Here is an 18,384-nt window from a genome sequence, read left to right on the forward strand (position 1 = left end):
TAGCGTAACGCACTGCGTTCCTAATCAGAGAAACAACGTACCAATGAACGTCTACTTTAAATCACGTGGTTTTGTTTACAGTGTTTCTCGTTGGACAATGTAATACCTTTGCTTTACCTTATCCACCTTATCTTATCGTGGGCTTATTTCAGCATAAGTAGCGTAACTATCGATAGACTTTAGTCCATGCTGGTTCCGCACCTTTTTTTTCTTTCAAGTCGTGATGTTTCCGAGGTAGTAATAATTTAAATGACACCGTTATTTTATTACTTTTCTTGCATTGTTGTAAAATTCGTAAATTCGTAAGTTCACATTACGGTTCATGTAATATTTACAAAACTACATAAATGTACAATGCGGAACGTAAAAATACGTAACTCAAAATACGCATATGTCGCCGGCCGGTAATTTTGTGTACGTGGTCAGTTTACTGGTAGTCGGCATCATTTAAATCCTCGTATTTCCTGTACCGAGCATGTAGCTATTCCATTTTAATAAAACAGCATGTTCGCCGTTTCATTTAATTTTCCTATTGATTAATAATATACGACAGTTTTTTTTTGTTTACTTTTGCAAAGAATCATAACCTAATACTAGAAGACAAATGTATCATTTATTATTACTTTTCATGTATCAAAATTCTATAAAAATTTTTAAGCGTTTACTTGTTTTCCGCATGCGACACAATTGTGGTTTTTACAATGCCTGAAACTCGCATTAACATTTGGATACTATGGTACTCCATTATTAATTTTTTGAACTTATATCGGGTATACATAGTAGACACTAACATGTAAAGTTGCATAGTATACGAATATTAATTCGAATCAATGTAAATGAGAGGTATGAATGTGTAGTTTGTATTATAACATATGGAACCCATTTAGCGTTAGATTGAAGAAATATGAAAACATGGACACATTCGGATAAATATATGTTTTGTTTGACTGTTTTTCAAGTTATTGCAGCAAAGAAAAGAACAAAAATTGATTTAAAAGTAGACAAAGTTCAATGATAATTGTTTAAAATCTAATGCTTTTTTCACATATTCAACAATTCTATAGTTTGCAAATTCATATGAATTTTTGTCATTATTTATGTGGTTCTGATAGTCATGAAAGTGGGTTTTATATGTTATGATACACATTGCATGGACATACGTAATGTACATTTTATATTCCCTTTGCATAGATAAGTTGAAGAAAACGGAGGTGTTTAATTATTTATAAGTCGTATCTAATAGCCTAATCGATATGGCTGCATTGATGAAAACAAGAGGTTTGCGAATGTCTGCACAGAAGCAGGAAACACTTTTAAAGTTGACTGTCTTATCTCTTGCAGCAATTTTATGTAAGTTCTCTAATTTTATACAAGAAACGATGGTAGAAACTTTTGTAATTTCCTGTATGTTTTCATATGAAACATTTTGTTTCAGCATTTGCAACAAGATTATTTTCAGTCCTAAGGTTCGAGAATGTTATTCATGAATTCGATCCATATTTCAATTATCGCACAACGAAGTATTTAGCTGAAAATGGATTCTACAGTTTCCACAATTGGTTCGATGATCGTGTTTGGTATCCTCTTGGTAGGATAATCGGAGGTATGTTTCTACCGCATCAATTTCTCTTGCATGTAATACTTTTTTGTAATAGAGAATGCTTGTGCAAATTTAATACCAATTTGTTTCACAGGAACAATATATCCAGGTTTGATGATAACATCAGCAGCGTTATACCGTCTTTCATGGCTACTAAATATTACTTTAGATATACGTACTATTTGTGTCTTCCTTGCTCCATTATTTTCTAGTTTGACAGCAATCATTACTTATTTGCTCACTAAAGAGTTAAAGGTAAAAATGTTTGTACCGATTATTTGAATTATCATAGTATTGTAATAAATTGAAGACGCTACATTATTCTGTTCACTTTTAAGGATTCCGCATCAGGACTGTTTGCAGCTGCGATGATAGCAATTGTTCCTGGTTATATATCACGATCGGTGGCAGGGTCATATGATAACGAGGGCATAGCTATTTTTTGTATGCTATTTACATATTATATGTGGATTAAAGCAGTGAAAACAGGAGCAATTTGTTGGGCAACATGTGCTGCTCTTGCATATTTTTACATGGTGTCTTCTTGGGGTGGTTACGTTTTCTTGATTAATTTGATTCCTTTACATGTGCTAACGTTAATGGTCACTGGCAGATTTTCACACAGGATATACACAGCATACAGTATTCTATACTGCTTAGGAACAATTCTCTCTATGCAGATATCATTTGTTGGTTTCCAACCTGTTCAAAGTTCTGAGCACATTCTTGTGAGTATAAATTAATGAACATTCATTTTTTTCTAAAAAAGAAAACATTTTTACAAATACAACATTTAATCCTTACAGGCATTGGGGGTGTTCGGACTCTGTCAGATACACGCCTTAGTTGATTATTTGCGTAATAAACTGTCGCAAGATGACTTTGAAGTACTGTTTCGTGGTCTTGTTGTTTCTGTAATTAGTATTTCATTTATCTTAGGAGTCATTTTAACCATTACAGGTACATGCATCATATTATTAATAACAATTCATGTTTCCGATAACGTAACAAATGTTAACGTTGAAATCATTTTAATTTCTTTAAGGAAAAATATCACCTTGGACTGGACGCTTTTATTCGCTTTTGGATCCATCCTACGCAAAAAATCACATACCAATAATTGCTTCTGTTTCTGAACATCAACCAACATCATGGAGCTCTTTTTATTTTGATCTTCAAATCTTAGTGTTTCTGTTTCCTTCGGGATTATACTTTTGTTTCTCGAAGTTAACGGATTCTAATATTTTCCTTATTTTGTACGGAGTCACGAGTTTATACTTTGCCGTGAGTTCAACTTAATTAGAAATAATTAAAATTTATTTTCTTCTTAGGACGAGATTTACGTATTTATGTATAGTTCTCCGATGACAAAATATCCACAACAAAAAACGATTAAATATGTCGAATCATGGGGACAAGATAGATTAATAAATAACACTTTATTTAAGTAATAAAAGGAAGTAGTATATTAACTAAAATAGTATTAGAACAATTAAGGACTGGAAGGAATCAACTAGGACAATGGTATACGCACTTCGGTTTCCTTCTTGAATAAATTTATTCTATAAAAGTGTGTGAATTTTGTCCAAAGACTAAAATGAATTTTAATAATTTCATACAAGCAAGTTGTTATTGTAGTTATTATTTTGATTGTAATTTTCGAATATGTAGGGCGTAATGGTCCGTCTAATGTTAGTTCTTGCTCCTGTAATGTGTATTTTGGGCGGAATTGGAGCCTCATCTTTGCTTCTTACTTACATGAAGCAACTAGAAAGTGGAAAAATTAGCGATAAGAAGTCTAAAAAGTTTGAAAGTAATTATATACTTCGAAGCGAGGTAATTGTACTAAACGTTACGTTTAATGTATGATATAATAATTAAGTTTGATATAATGTATATCTTACAGTGAGTGAATATTAATTTTTCAGATTGCTACGCTTTTTATAACGGTGATGTGTATTCTCTTCTTTTCGTATACTATTCATTGTACGTGGGTTACAGCAGAAGCCTATAGTTCACCTAGTATCGTATTATCCGCACGTTCTCCGGACGGTGGACGAATGATCTTCGATGATTTCAGAGAAGCATATTATTGGCTACGCATGAATACACCAGAAGTAATTTATGTTCTGATTAGTTCAATAAACTTGATAAAATAGAGTATATATATATATATTTTAAAAATATAATATTTAATAATTTATGAGAATTTATTATAAACTCATTTCTTCTAATACAGAATGCCAAGGTAATGTCTTGGTGGGATTATGGATACCAAATTACAGCGATGGCGAATCGTACAATTTTAGTAGACAATAATACGTGGAACAATACTCACATATCAAGAGTCGGCCAAGCAATGGCGAGTTCCGAGGAAAAAGCTTACGAAATAATGAGAGAGCTAGACGTGAATTATGTTCTTGTAATTTTTGGAGGACTCACAGGCTACTCGTCGGATGGTATATACAACAGAATGAATTTCATATGAGCTAAACGAGTAAATTAACAGATAAAATAACTGGGGAATATGGTTTTCAATTATATGAAATTTCGATCTATCGCTATTTTAGACATAAATAAGTTCCTATGGATGGTACGGATCGGCGGAAGTACTGAGAAAGGCAAATCTATTACGGAATGGGATTACTATAATTCCGCAGGAGAGTTTCGGGTCGACAAAGACGGTTCTCCAATTTTGCTCAATTGTCTTATGTATAAAATGTGCTATTACAGATTTGGGCAAGTTTATACCGAAGGTGGTACGTATAACGCCAAATTTTGAATTTGGAGATAATTTCAAGTTTTTGTAATTTAATGAATAAACAGGCAAACCTTCCGGATACGACAGAGTTAGGAATATGGAGATTGGTAACAAAGATTTCGAGCTAGATATGTTAGAAGAAGCTTACACCACGGAGCACTGGCTAGTACGAATTTATAAAGTGAAGGATTTGAGAAATAGAGGAATTTGAAAGTATATGGATTAATAAGAAAAGGGAGTAGTGCTATCAAAACTTTGTAAACTAGTTTATAATCTCGCTCATTTATAAGTTTTATAATTGTTTATGAGATATTAATGTGGCACTAAATACAGAATAACATATTTCCATAAACAGCGGCGTATTCGAAACTTTGATAAAAGACATGCTCGAACCTCATTGTAAACATTAATTTAGCGAACGTAATTATCGATTTATAGAATTCAGTTCTGGGAGTCGTCTGTATATTCATCGATAACATCAAACGACGTATTTATTTTAATATTGGCCACAACAATATACCGCAAAGAATATTTGAAGTACAGTATAGATTTTTATGCCGAATACTCTTAGAAAAGCATTTATTTTAAGAATAAAATTAGTAAACATACTCTGTGTTCAAAGGTTGATAGTGATTAATAGACTGCGGATCTTCAGGCAAAATAAAATCTTTGCAAACGTACCTACAAAAGAAAAAATATTCGAAGTCTGTTAAAAATTGAACTTACATAAAAATTCATGTTACCCTGCAAATATTATAATACAAAGTTTACTTTCAATATTTTGTTTATATTATTGCATACTGTGTACATTTCGTAGCTTCTTGCATATTCAAATTTCCTATAAATGCATAAAAATCCGCAGTTTAGTGATTAATATTCATAATTTCTTCCTATATAAATACATACAGAGAATCTTTTTAATTTTCAAATGTATAAAGACTTTTTTTTACATATTTTTCTTACATTTTGATAATTAAAGATTTAATCTATAATAAGACAGTAATCGTTTAGCTAGGAAACAAATTCGATCTAAAGATCAGTTTATATCATAACCAAAACAATAAAGCTCGAAAACGTTTACCCATTTCAACAGCATTATATCATGTAATATAATGCTAATTACCTTCAAAAATCATTACTGCATAGAAGTAATATGTATCGCCACGCCATTCGTATGTTTTAGGAATGCATGCTATACCACGTGTTACTTAAAGGTGTAACGAATATCAGTTTCTGTTTTTTACAAACTTGTATGGACGTGTATGATTCCCGGTGAATGTGAAAAAATAAATGTAAACGGACAGCATTAGATTTTATACATATATTTGACTTGATATATTTAACAGATTGTAAAACCCTTAAATCTTAAGGATTAAGAAACGCTCGAACAATAAATGTCTTTTATTTCAGAAATATGAATTCATTTATGCTAATTCGAACTGCGTTGTTTATACAATTGTCTTAATAATTTTATATACTTATTCGTGTCATTAATTTAAGAAACATAGGAATGAAAATGCTCGTTTAAATAATAGCTTTATTAATCAGTGCATGGTAAAGTTTTACTTGTAATTTTTTTCGATTATCTTCTAATGGACCATAAAGGATCTAGTTGACTTAAAGGGTCGATCGTTCCTTCTTTGCCTTTTTCTTGTATCGACGTTGAAGTCGAGTGTCCCGTACTGCTATTCGTAGAAGTTTTCTGTCGACCTAAACATATAAGAATATTATAATTATCAACATTTTCATAACGGATACTTCGTATCGTGCGATGTCCGTACCTAGTTCGGTATCAGAACGCTGAGCGCTAATGCCAAGACTTTGAAGAAAATCGTCGGAAGGATGCATTTTTCTCGAAGTCTTATCTTTGTTTCCTTTAAATCCTTCGAAGTTCTCAAATGTTGAACGAGTAGATGATAAAATGCCACCTAATATTTAAAAGAGACACGTCATATAAAAATATTAATTTGACATATACAGGGTGTTTCGTTGAAATTAGTATGGTTAAAAATCTTATGGATATTTAATGCAGCCTGCCAGTTGGTCAAAAAAAGGATAGAGCATCTTCTTTTCTTTGTTCTATGTTCTATGGTTGTACGACCAACGGGGGGGGGGGGGGGGGGGGGGGCTACGTTAAACTTACTGGCTTGAAACCTCAACTTCAAGGCTTTATATTGTAATAATGATCATATATTATAGATCCATGAATTTGTCTAAACAAATCCCATTGTATTATGGATAAAAATATAAAGTTCCAAAATATATAAGGCTTAAAAAAACTAATTTGTTTTTCAAATCTCTCCCACTACTTTACTTACAATAAAATTATTTACATCATATAATTTGTTCATTTGAACCAAATAGCTTATGTAAAAATATTTTTTTGATAGCTTTATCCTCTCGTGAGATATTGAGCCATTCCGATTTCAGTGAAACATCCTGTATATCATACAAAAATGATCAGATCAGTCATAAAACTGCCACACACCAAAAGTTAATATCAGTTTAAATTTTTCTTTACTTTTAACAAACTAATTCACCCCTGACGAGGTTTAAATGATGCAAGAGAAGTGAACTCTTATGTTTGAGTTATTTGAAGTCTTCACGGTCCAAGAGTCTTTATGCTTGATACTAATCGAGGGTTCCGAGTGTAAGCCATACATTCTTTGAATAAAATACTCCAATGATTTGCTATGGTTACAGTTAGTTTTTTCTGGGAATTTTGACAATAAATCTTTTTGAAAATAATCACTGTAAAAATTAGTTTGCAAGTCACAACTTTGAATAGGACTCAGAAGCAACGAACTAAAATTCTTTACACTTTTGTGAGTTTCTTCTATCTGATCGTCTTTTGGAGGTCGCCTTACATCTTTTGTTTATAGTCTGTAACCTAAGAGCTCTTTCACACAACGATACGCGTATGCAGGATACCGATGGTACACATAATGTTATGGAAGCGTTCAGACGCTGATTCTCGCGAGATACAGTATCCACGGTTGGTCGGCCGCCGGCAACTTTTTCTGCGTCGGGGCGGCCGACGAAACATTGAAATAGATGCGAGATGCGATTCCTCATAAAAAAATTTTAAACATATTATTGAAGAATTTACATGGATCGTTACAAAGTTCTTCGAATAAAATATGAAAAGCTCCCGTTTCTTCTCTTATATTATTAATAGGATGAACCCAATATTTTCTCTTAACTTTTCTCCTTTTAGTAGCTTTTTTATGTAGAAACCAAATGGATAAAGCTTCAATCTCATCCATTATTTCAGAAAGGTTTTCACTAACTAAGAACGCGTGTTTCTCAAACGAGAAGATATGTTTAACTGAAAAACAAATGATCAACACCGAGCTAAGAAATTAGTTGGATACAGTATCGCATAAGTATCTTCCTAGCAGATACTTATCGCATACGCGTATTGCGATACGCGTATCGTCGTGTGAAAGAGCTCTAACACTCGTGGAATGGTCGCCGTCCGATCGGAAATCACAGTAGACTCGGGTCCGCGTTTAACGTGTTAATTAAATGGTTAACCCGGAAGCCTCAGTTAGTATCAACCATGAATTTTTTGAGTTATTCACGTTTTTTTAAATTTCCAGATGGTTTGATTATTGATGTAAAATTATATGATGGAAATAATTTGATTGTAAGTAAAATAGTGGGAGAGATTTGAAAACAAACTATTTTTTTTATTTCCAGTTGGTTTTGAATGCCTTAACATACTTACGTTTCATTAAAATGTCTTGAGCGTGGTATAATACCAATTGATACGCAAATAACAGGGATTCCTTATTTACAATTTGTTTACGGCATTTCAAGAGGCCTTTGAATACAAGAGGTACATCGACTATTCCACATCCAGCACGAATATGACATACTGTTGCTGCAGCTACTAGAAATAAGCTACTCAATGCCCCGCCATCTAAACAGTGTACAACTATAGGTTTCGAGCAACGCCTTAGTGCTTGCTCGGTCATCACATCCGTTGAAAATGTAAGTAATGCACCGGGACTACTGGGGAAACCGCTGCAAAAAGTAAAAGATTGCATTCGTAATAAAGTAGGGCACAGTTTTCACATAAAAATTACATGTTAGCGTTGCTTGTTTCGATGACTTACTTGGATGGCCATGTAAGAAATTGCATATGAATGACAGTCTTTTCAGATTTTTTCTTATTATTATATACAGACATAACTCTCTGAATATAGGATAGATGATTCGTTCTCTTTTTCAACGAGATTGTAAAGCTACCAATATTTAAAATGTCTTCTTCGTTTATAGGCCAATATATTTCACCATTCAACTAAGAAAATAAACAAAAAACATTTAATATAATTGATCTTGCGCTTAGAATTTGTCACAAGTGTAAGATGTACATTTACCTGTGAATCAGTCGCTAAACACGCGATTATCTCGCTTTCTTGTTCCCAAATCATCATCCAAAACACTTCCAATTTGTCTGGTAATGGTGTTTGAGTAATGATAAATGATGTTGGTATCCACTGTGTAATTTCCATTATATGCGAACCATTAATATAATTTGGAACATCTGTTGATGATATTTGAACTCTTGTTGTATCATATGGAATACATTCTGTCACTCTGTTCTCCGAAGAATGAGCCAGTGCTACTGTACATGATTGCTTTCCACTTTCCCTTTCCTGAATTTAAATCAGATGTTTTAAAAGTTTACTGTTACAAAAGTTAGTATTTTAAGTTACAAAAATATACGAATAGAGTCCTACTTCAAATTCTTGAACCTCCTTCCATTTTATGTCAAGATTGGTCGCTCCACTTAATGTTTTAATGAGTAAACTGTCTACAAATTTTTCATATTTTTCAACTTCGCTAACGAATTTCTGTAAAACCACCGGGTCTCCTAGAGGATCTTTCTTTGGTTGGACATCATTGTACCATGTATCCCATACAATTTGTAAATGTTCATTCTCTACTTTATCTTCAGTAACAGTAGGTTGAACATTTGTTTGTTCTTTTTCATTCTCCTTTTCTTTGTTGTCCTCGTTGGTAGCATCTTTCGCTGTAGATACTTCTTGCGTTTGACCTTTATTGAGAGGACGTACTTCTGGTACTAACGGCGCATGATTTATCGTAATATCAAGATCAGAAAGCAAGTCCACGTTGGATTTCTCTGACGACTTTGAGGTGGATTTCATAGGATTTGAGCTCGTTGTTGTATTTGTTCCATTGTTAACAGCTTGCATATACGTTTGATTGTAATTGGTGTAGTTTTCGGTTTTGTCAGTAGTTGCTATTAGGGGAGAAAAAGTAAATGACGTAAAAATATGATTGAAGTTCTAAGATATTTTGACATTTAACGCTATGCACTCGGATGTCCCTTCTAAGGAAAATTTTTCAACAAATACATGTTACCTTGTTCTTTTTTATTCAAATGGCATGGAAAAGTAAATTAAAGTATATACAAAAAGATATAAATTTGCAATACATAGAAAGAAAGCATGTGAAATATATTCGCAGTGATATCTACTTCGAGAAAATCATAAAGAACATTTGTATAAGGAATAGGCGTATGAGCACACTTCACATGAAGTAGTTCAATTTGAAAAGATAAACAAGCAAACCTAAGATTGTAGTTTAAAAGAAAGGGGGTCTCTCTTTCAATGTATATCAAACTGTTTGTTATGTTACTACATATTAGAAAAATAAAAGATAAGAAATTTTTATTTTCTGTCATAAATATATATTCTTCAAGGTCAAAAGATTCGTGTAAACCATACATCATTATGATAAGTTACGTGATTCCAAAGTTAAACTCTTTAATATAACGTGATTTTTGTTTGTACATTTTGCAACGAAATGGTTCTGAGTGCAGAAATTAAAACGATTTGCATAAACGCTTGTTTATTGAAAAGAATCATTAGATATATTGTTAATAATTTATTTTGAGCTTCTTTCATAATAGAAAATAAACGTCAACTATTATTCAAGTAAAATTTTACTTATCTCTATGTCGATCAACGATATTTCTAATAATTTTTACACTTACTTTGAGTTTTCATTTGGAGACCATACTGTGTAGTGTAATAAATATCACTTGAACATTGAGGTTGATATGGCTGATCTGAATACTGAGAAGACGGAGTTTGACTGACCATAGAATTGTTGCTAGCGTTCGTGTATCTCGCGTTGCTTTCTTGCTGTTGATGACCATTAGTACCAGTACATGCTTCCGTCATTGATTCAGTAGGTTGTTGTGTAATTTGAACAGGTTGCGTTGTTTGGAGATTGTTAGAATTGTATTCATAATATTGGGTAGTAGAATTATAGGTATATTCCATTTGATCATTGTAAGGCTCCGCCGCCATGTTTGTTATTTGATTCCCTTGCATATAATTATATCCCTGATCATAAGGATTAGGATAGCCAGCGTAACCAGAATAATGTGGCTGCTGCGCATACTGATAAGCCTGCGAATAATTCTGAGTAGCCGATGACTTTGCATGACTCTGAATCATTTCTGCGTTAGTAGGACAATTTGTATATGAATATGTGTTACATGCTTCTGTGGACAACATGGTCTGTGGATACGAAGTTCCGGCGCCATGCTGTAAACTTTGATAAGTACTTGGATAGCTCAAAGAGGTATCGTTAATGGGTACCTGCGACCCATACGAATATGCTTTATCTATATATATTTGTTGACCCTGTTCCGTACAATTCTGCTGTGGGTATTGCACAATATTGTTGTTTTGTAAATTCGAAGAATACGAAGTAGACATTTCGTTTCCTGGAACAGTTAAGGAAATAGTAGAATGAACAGATTGAGGAATGCCTGCATTTATATATTGTGTTGGTATATACGGCGTGCATGGAGCGCTATTGGTAGTTCCGGACATATTTTTAGTCGTCGCGACTTGCTGGGAATGCGGATCAGACGGATTATAGTATATCCGACTGCTATAATTTTGTGAACCTGGAACTTCGTTATGACTGATTTGAGGAACAACGTAATTCTGCATCTGAGAACTGTCCGGTGGTAATACGTGCTGGCTGATAACGGTTTGAAGAGATTCTTGAGAGACAAGTTTCTGTTGGGATTCAGGCACGTACTGTTGTCCTTGTTGATCTACAGTAGCATAAAGATGCGATTGCGCTTCCATTATTTTGTTGACCGAAGCCGATGCGGGTATGGGCGACTGTGCTACCGAAACCTCTCGAACTTCAGTTTTAACGCTGCTAGTCTTCTTTAAATTAGGTGGATATTGCTGTGTAACATTACATCCAGTATAATCTACAGAAGGTTGATACGTCTCGTATGTATTGGAAGGATGGTTGTACTGTAGTTGAGTATTAACAGGGTACGCGTGCTGTCCATCTAAAGCTGTCGAGAACTGTTCATTCGATACAAAAGTGTTTACCGGATATGGGGCCCCGGTATTTGTTGTATTCGTTGTCGAGCCTGTTGCAGATATTTGCTGATAAGTACCGAGGGTATCCGTGTTCTTTATTTGCATATAATTTTGACTTAAAGCGCTGTTTACAGCAGGATTTTCGTTATACGTAGTCGTGTCATAGGAATATGGCAAATTTGTTTTGTAATCTGTGTAGGATGTAGGATAATACTGTTGCATAGGGTTTACAGCTGATGCCGTGTCTGGTATCGAAATTCCACCAGAATGAATTGTGTTTTTATCCACTGTGTCATTCAAATATGATTTTGTGGTTGTGTCTACCTGAAGTGGTCTACCTGGTCCTTTATATACGTTATAATATTGATTTGGAACATTCTCCGTTCTATTATTTAAATAATCTTTCAATTTAAGACCGCTACCAGATTTGCGGCTTTGATCGTAATTAGAGGATGGTAACGTATCGACTTTTTCTTGAGAATTCTTATTATCCTGAGCGAGTATATGTTCACGCTCCTCTTCCTGCACTTTGCAAGTGCTCTTTACTCTTTGAAGTAACTTCGAAATGTTTATTTCCAATTTTCTATAAAATTCTAAACCCTTGCTAGACTTGGCTAATAAATCTTCATACGCATCGTAAGACGCTATCAAAGAAGTAATAGTATGTTCACGACGTTTTAATATTTCTTCGACTCCTTTCCTCACGTTGGCAGTCTGAGCGTACGCGTCCGTTAAAGCTGCTAAAATATTGTCCTGCGCGGACAGATTTTGATCTATCAAAGTTACCTGTAACACCGTTTCTTTTTAATTAGTAGCTCGTTAAACGATTTATTTATTTGATAAGCATAAGTCAATTCTATCCATAGCTTACTTTCAAGTACAAACAAAAACAGAATATTAAAATTCATTTTAAGGGAGTATCTTCGATTGGCTATAGAAAAACTAGGGGTTTTATGGAATTTTATTAAATGAAAACTACACGAGATATTGATTCAAAACTTTGTACTATTAATGATTATGATATCTTAATAAATTACATAAGTTTGTTGCAAGAATGACGTAACTCAAAAGTCATGACTTTCCAGAAAGCGCAAGTATAGATGTTTTGAATCGTAATAATTTTGTAAAAAATATAATAATACCATTTAGTGCCATAGATTCTCATTTACTATTCTTTTTGCACTGATAATTCACAAATGGCAAATTTGATGTTGTGTCATTTTTGCAGCGAATGAGCAATAAATAGTTTTGAAAATATAGACTGTTTGTGCAACCGTGATAAAAAAAACTGTGAATGTAAGATAAATTTTGTCCAAAATGCTACATTAAGATACTCTCTTAACCCTTTGTTGCATAGCGTTGTATACTGTACAACTACAAATTAAAGTTATCTTTTTAATAAAACAAGCTTCTTACGCTTTGCTTTAACATATTCGATAACACTGGATCGTTAAGAGGTTCCTCTAACAAACGAAATTAATTTTGAATTCATATTTTGAATAAACGATTTATTATTAATACATACATGTTGCGAAACTATTGTTTTTAGTCAAGTAATTCATTTACTCAAAATATTAAAAAATAACCTATAAATTAAAATCAGTACTGGCAGACTTATGGAGTCATCAATTGCGAATCCGCAGTTGAAAAACCAAATTCAGAATGGCGGATCCAATACAGAGCACAAAATATTCAAAATAAACTGGGGCTTGTTTGAATATTTTCTATCTCAATGTTTTGAGTTGTTGGTTATGAATTAGTTGTTGAAAATATTAAATTCAAAATGGCGGATACAATATGTCAGACAGAATTTGTTAATATTTGATACTTCAGGGTTTCTGAAGTTGTTAATTATAAATCCAAAGTTGATAATACTAAATTTAAAATGATATCAAAATACTAAAAATCATTTCAGACTATTATGCATAGTCCATATGCATAATCAACAAATCCGAGAGTCTCCCAAATAAACAGTTTCACCGTAATATATTGAAGAGAAAATTCGTGCGACACAGTTAAAATGTAAAAGTAAATAAAAAAAATATACCCATAGATTTGTCGCTAAATGGACCTGGCGTAAATGCAATTACTAACCACAGTTTGATGTTTGCTAAGTTGGTCAGCAAATAAACGATCCAAGGGTCCAGAATCGGATGTGGCGGTAACTAATAAGCGTGTTAGGTCATCCTGCGCAATTGAGTCCCTCAATTTTCCATGCAATTCGTTTCTCTGTCTACGCATTTCGTCTACTTTATTTAAAATACGTTTCAGCTCCTTTGTATGCATTCGTTCTAATTCAATAGCAGAGTGTGATTTCTCGCTGTTTTGTTCTAAGGAAAATTCAATTTTTTTTTATTTTTAATTTTTATTAAAAAAGAAATCAATTTATCTTTCCTAGACATAAGTATAGAAACTAGTATAAAACTATGATATACCTGAAAAATATGCACTTGGTGAAGGTATATGTGTAATGAGTTCTGCAAGCGGCTGGGCGAGTAGTTTTAAATTTTTTACATGCATCGTTATTGCTTTATGCAGAGCATGATTACTCTCCGATGCTTTGTTGTGTGCTTCTTCGTATTTTTTAGCTTCTCTAGTTAAATCAGTTGCTACTATCGACGGCGGTCTTTTCCCAACGGTGTCTTGATACTGTTTTTCTCTGCGGAAAGTAAAGAAACATTGTTTAAATTGATGATTAACGATGAAAGTAATCGAATGAATTTCTAAATAATTAGATCGTAACTTTAATTCTTCATCGAGAAGAAGTTTCTTAATTTCCTTTAATATTTTCTCAACATCTTGACTGGTGTCGGATAATTTTTCCATTATATCCACTAAATCTTGAATGACATGTTGTTTTGCGTTTAGCGCCGCGCATCTTTCGACCAACTCGTCGGGAAGAGGTAAACGTTCCCATTCTGTGGTTTGAACATCAGTATCCCATAAACTCATGTGCTCGAGTTTCAAGGATGCCAAGTAAGTATTGAGCTGTTGATCTTTTTCCTCGACTTTACCACCGACAGAGCGCAATATTTTTGCTTTCTCTTCCGAGTACAAAGAACTTGCTTCGTGTACTTTCATTGGCACTAATCTATATCAAATATGAAAACACAAATGACAAACAAATATTATAGCATATATAGTTTGAACAAGCATGGATTATTTACGGAATATAAATATTTTAAAAGATCTTAGAAGTCCTGTCTTACGACTTTTGCTGCGTCAAACATGCATCATGTAGAATAATACACAATATATTATTTTAACGTTTTCGATTTTCTGGTCCAAAACTATCTTCAGAAAGTAAACTAAATTATTTGATCTATAAAAGTTCAAATTAAGGGTCTTAACTATGCTTATTCAGACTATACTATATGTCTCAAATACAATAAGGGAAATATACACATACTGATACAAATGGTAAACTTAAATTGTCCTTTCCTGTAAATCACTTTAAAGTAGTACGTACCTAGCAAATATATCAGGACCTGAGACTTCAGGATCATTTATACTAAACGATATTCCTTTGACTAATGACGCTCCTTTTACCGTGGGAAGCGTTTCCTTTTCAGGTACTTCCTCGTGATATATAAATTCGTTTTCATTTTTTGCTGCTTTTCGTTTTCCTTCTATCACGTCATTCGTGAATGTGAGAGCCTCTTCAACAATTGTTTTTTCGTCAGCTGCACCCGTTATACCTATCGACCCTTTTGCGTTTGCGTAAATTAATTGCGCTTCGTTTAGAGAAGCCAGTGCCACGTTATAAAATGCTACTCTTTCACCCATTTTCCTTTGTTCTTCAGCAGCCAAGCCTTGATACAAATGCGTGACTGCTAAGTGGTAAGCCTTTTTAAATTTTACATACCGTTTCCAACTCTGAAAAAAACGAATGTTTAAGCTTGCGCTATTCTGTAACATCAGAGCGAACAACATTTAAAAAATATACCTTATATATTTTAGTACCAACAGTATCCGATATGGTTCCGTCTTCGCTTCCACCTTGTTCAAGCGTAGTTAATGCCAGAGTAAAATAATCCACTATTTGTCTTGCGACTTTTGCTGCGTGATACATATATCTTGTAGAATAATACACAAGAGCAGACAATTAAAGCCACAAAGGTGTAATATGCTGTGCAAGTTGCAATTTTTTAATACATACCTACTATTGTGGGTTTGCGATTATCGAGCATACTCTTCTCTAATATACATTCTTGCGCTTGAGCCAGGCAAAGCTGATGCATAAACGTCATTAATTCTGGTGCTAAATCTACGCCAGATGGCTGTGGGTAACTGTTTTTTAAATGCTCAAACGCCCATGCAGCACACTGAAAATGAGCACAAGCTATTTTCATGCCATCTGCTGAAGTTCTCTCCGTACGTGCTCCCAGTTGAGTATGCATCGAACCAATATTATACAATATTGAAATTATTTCAAAACGGATATTCGCCAATGAACAGACCATATTCGCATACGTGTCTCTCCTATTTAAAAGCATAGAAATCCAAATTATTGATTTCTAAAGTACTCACATAAATTTACTTTAACCCTTTTGATATGCAGGACAATAGTAATCACTGTAAAAAAGTTATTTGTAGCATTTTAGCGATGAATTTAGTCATCTTCTAAATGTAACACCTACAGAGTAACTGTAGTCACTTTTCATAAAATATTTGTTTGAAAATAAATGACAATGTCAAGAATAAAAAATTAGTTGCAGTATAGACTGAAAATAAAACTTTAATTAGAGATAAATTAATGCTTTGACCCATAAAATCATAAAACTATTCAATATCCTTCTATCAAGAGGGTTAACTTAAATTCCAATATCATTCAAGAATCTTCTTACCATGTAAACGTAACTGCTGCTGTACCATCTTTTCCCATAGGAAATCTGCTTTGAAGAAAATGTAACTGACAATAATACTTTTTTAATAACAAACAGCCAGCCATATCGATGGGTGGTCGTACAGCCATCGCTCGCAAACTTTCCAATTGATATATTTCGTTTGAATACGATTCTGCATCTTCGTTGTAAAAATCACGTATATACTGGAAACAGAGGCAAAATAAAAACGTTTACAATATCCGTTATATTAATTGACAAATCATGACGAAGTAATAAAGATCCGAGCTATTTGATTACGTTAACAAGTTTAAAATAACAGTTCAATATTAGGAGTAAAAAAGGAAGGGATTATAAATAATTACAACACTCGTTAAAATATTGTAAATCCTTCGTAAGGTAAATTATTCGTACCTGCTTCAACTTTGATCTAAACGAAGTTATTTCAGGACTGACTTTTAATTGGAAATATATCATCGGCAATCTCGGTACTGCTTCCATTGTAAGTTGTTTTTCAAACAGTTATCGTGTTGAGGTTTTTAAAAGCTGACAGTTGACTAGCTGTCAAACATGTAGAAAATGAATTTGTGCACAGAACATATTTATCGTTATCACGTATACTTTTTGACGTACGATTGTACTGGCTTTGGGCAAACATTCATGTATACGACACCGTATACAAAACGTAATGTGTGCTCAGGACCGATTTTTGCAATATTGGCGCCCCGGGCAAGATTATCGTGGCGCCCCTTCAGGGGTATATACAGGGTGTCCCAAAAATGTTGTAACACCTTGAAATGGGTGGTTTGGGAGGTGATTTGAAACAACTTTTTCCTTAGCGAAAATGTTGTCCGAGGCTTCGTTGAGGAGATATTAACAAAAAACCCCGACCAATCAGAGCGCGAGTATGCCGGTTGAGCGTAGGCTACGCGCTAGGCGGCTACGCTCATACGCTACCGCGGCCGCTCCAACGGTATACGCATGCTCTGATTGGTCGGGGCTTTCCGTTAATATCTCCTCAACGAAGCCTCGGACAACATTTTCGCTAAGGAAAAAGTTGTTTCAAATCACCTCCCAAACCACCCATTTCAAGGTGTTACAACATTTTTGGAACACTTTGTATTCGTATACTAGGAACACCGGACTGCGACGCCTCCAAAAATCTGGCGTCCCGGGCGGTTGCCCGACCGCGCCCCACCCCCCTAACGCCGGCCCTGTGTGTGCTCAATGTAAAGATACGGTAAGTGTAGATAAAACCACGTGACTAGCATCAGGGTTGCGATTATTCGGTAACCATAATTTGATCAATAATAATTTTTTAGTTTTTTCGAAGGATCTAACGCACTTCAACGCTTTAGATCGTTTTTCAATGGAAGTTCTAGTATCGGTTTTTCATGATCGTTATAACGGACCAATGAAAGCTGATCACGTGTCATCACGTGTAAATGCATCATCTGCTTTATCTATTTAGATTCACATGTTACTTGCACAATATTCTACAACTCTTTTGGTTGCAATTAAAAATCGTTAAAATTGGATATATATCAAGTTTGTATTATTAGTTTTATTAATTCGTATTTTTGATTTATAAATATATCTTAATTTGCGGACATGATCATCGAATGTTGAAAAAATTCTACTTACAATATAAGTACAACCAAAATGTTTGAATTATTAATCAAAAAATTACAATGTAATTTGACGTATTGTACATACTTCAATTGTAGATAATCTAAGTGTAACCACGTTGATTATAAATAAAATAAAAAAATGATACGTATTAGAAGT

The 18,384-nt window shown here is 33.8% G+C and overlaps 2 protein-coding genes across 6 annotated transcripts; one reads left to right on the forward strand and one right to left on the reverse strand.

Moving 5' to 3' along the window:
* Positions 1-162: 162 nt before the first annotated feature.
* Positions 163-4,898, forward strand: LOC128894227 (dolichyl-diphosphooligosaccharide--protein glycosyltransferase subunit STT3A). Of its 4 annotated transcripts, none has more exons than XM_054155833.1 (12): positions 163-234; positions 1,192-1,350; positions 1,436-1,603; positions 1,695-1,855; positions 1,939-2,328; positions 2,407-2,560; positions 2,646-2,884; positions 3,272-3,436; positions 3,529-3,717; positions 3,840-4,059; positions 4,171-4,359; positions 4,427-4,898. In XM_054155833.1, the coding sequence occupies exons 2-12, from the start codon at positions 1,254-1,256 to the stop codon at positions 4,570-4,572; spliced, it is 2,118 nt and encodes a 705-aa protein (XP_054011808.1). In that variant the 5' UTR covers positions 163-234; positions 1,192-1,253; the 3' UTR covers positions 4,573-4,898. The 4 variants fall into 4 exon arrangements, with proteins under 4 accessions (XP_054011808.1, XP_054011807.1, XP_054011806.1 ...); XM_054155832.1 differs by having other exon boundaries at positions 169-302; XM_054155831.1 differs by having other exon boundaries at positions 193-421.
* A 769-nt stretch (positions 4,899-5,667) lies between these two features.
* On the reverse strand, positions 5,668-17,267 carry LOC128894203 (tyrosine-protein phosphatase non-receptor type 23). 2 transcript variants are annotated; one of them, XM_054155781.1, is made up of 15 exons: positions 17,011-17,267; positions 16,600-16,802; positions 15,912-16,234; positions 15,699-15,811; positions 15,222-15,628; positions 14,496-14,843; positions 14,188-14,411; positions 13,847-14,082; positions 10,390-12,538; positions 9,110-9,633; positions 8,747-9,025; positions 8,483-8,667; positions 8,092-8,390; positions 6,143-6,289; positions 5,668-6,071 (listed from the first exon to the last, which is right to left on the reverse strand). In XM_054155781.1, exons 1-15 carry the CDS (start codon positions 17,095-17,097, stop codon positions 5,944-5,946), a joined length of 5,652 nt encoding a protein of 1,883 aa, XP_054011756.1. In that variant the 5' UTR covers positions 17,098-17,267; the 3' UTR covers positions 5,668-5,943. The 2 variants fall into 2 exon arrangements, with proteins under 2 accessions (XP_054011756.1, XP_054011757.1); XM_054155782.1 differs by lacking the exons at positions 16,600-16,802; positions 17,011-17,267 and having other exon boundaries at positions 15,699-15,828; positions 15,912-16,047.
* Positions 17,268-18,384: the final 1,117 nt, after the last annotated feature.

Source organism: Hylaeus anthracinus, unplaced genomic scaffold (assembly GCF_026225885.1).
Source record: "Hylaeus anthracinus isolate JK02 unplaced genomic scaffold, UHH_iyHylAnth1.0_haploid 3, whole genome shotgun sequence".
Classification (NCBI taxonomy): domain Eukaryota; kingdom Metazoa; phylum Arthropoda; class Insecta; order Hymenoptera; family Colletidae; genus Hylaeus; species Hylaeus anthracinus.

What these genes read in the sequence shown, in the direction of transcription:
- LOC128894227 (XM_054155833.1), top strand. Translation starts at nt 1,254, where the DNA reads ATGGCTGCATTGATGAAAACAAGAGGTTTGCGAATGTCTGCACAGAAG. An exon ending in TGCTCACTAAAGAGTTAAAG is followed by an intron (nt 1,856 to 1,938) that starts GTAAAAATGTTT and finishes TTCACTTTTAAG; the next exon opens with GATTCCGCATCAGGACTGTT. An exon ending in TACGCATGAATACACCAGAA is followed by an intron (nt 3,718 to 3,839) that starts GTAATTTATGTT and finishes CTTCTAATACAG; the next exon opens with AATGCCAAGGTAATGTCTTG.
- LOC128894203 (XM_054155781.1), bottom strand. Translation starts at nt 17,097, where the DNA reads ATGGAAGCAGTACCGAGATTGCCGATGATATATTTCCAATTAAAAGTC. An exon ending in TTAGATCAAAGTTGAAGCAG is followed by an intron (nt 16,803 to 17,010) that starts GTACGAATAATT and finishes CTCTGTTTCCAG; the next exon opens with TATATACGTGATTTTTACAA. An exon ending in TTTCTTACATGGCCATCCAA is followed by an intron (nt 8,391 to 8,482) that starts GTAAGTCATCGA and finishes TACTTTTTGCAG; the next exon opens with CGGTTTCCCCAGTAGTCCCG.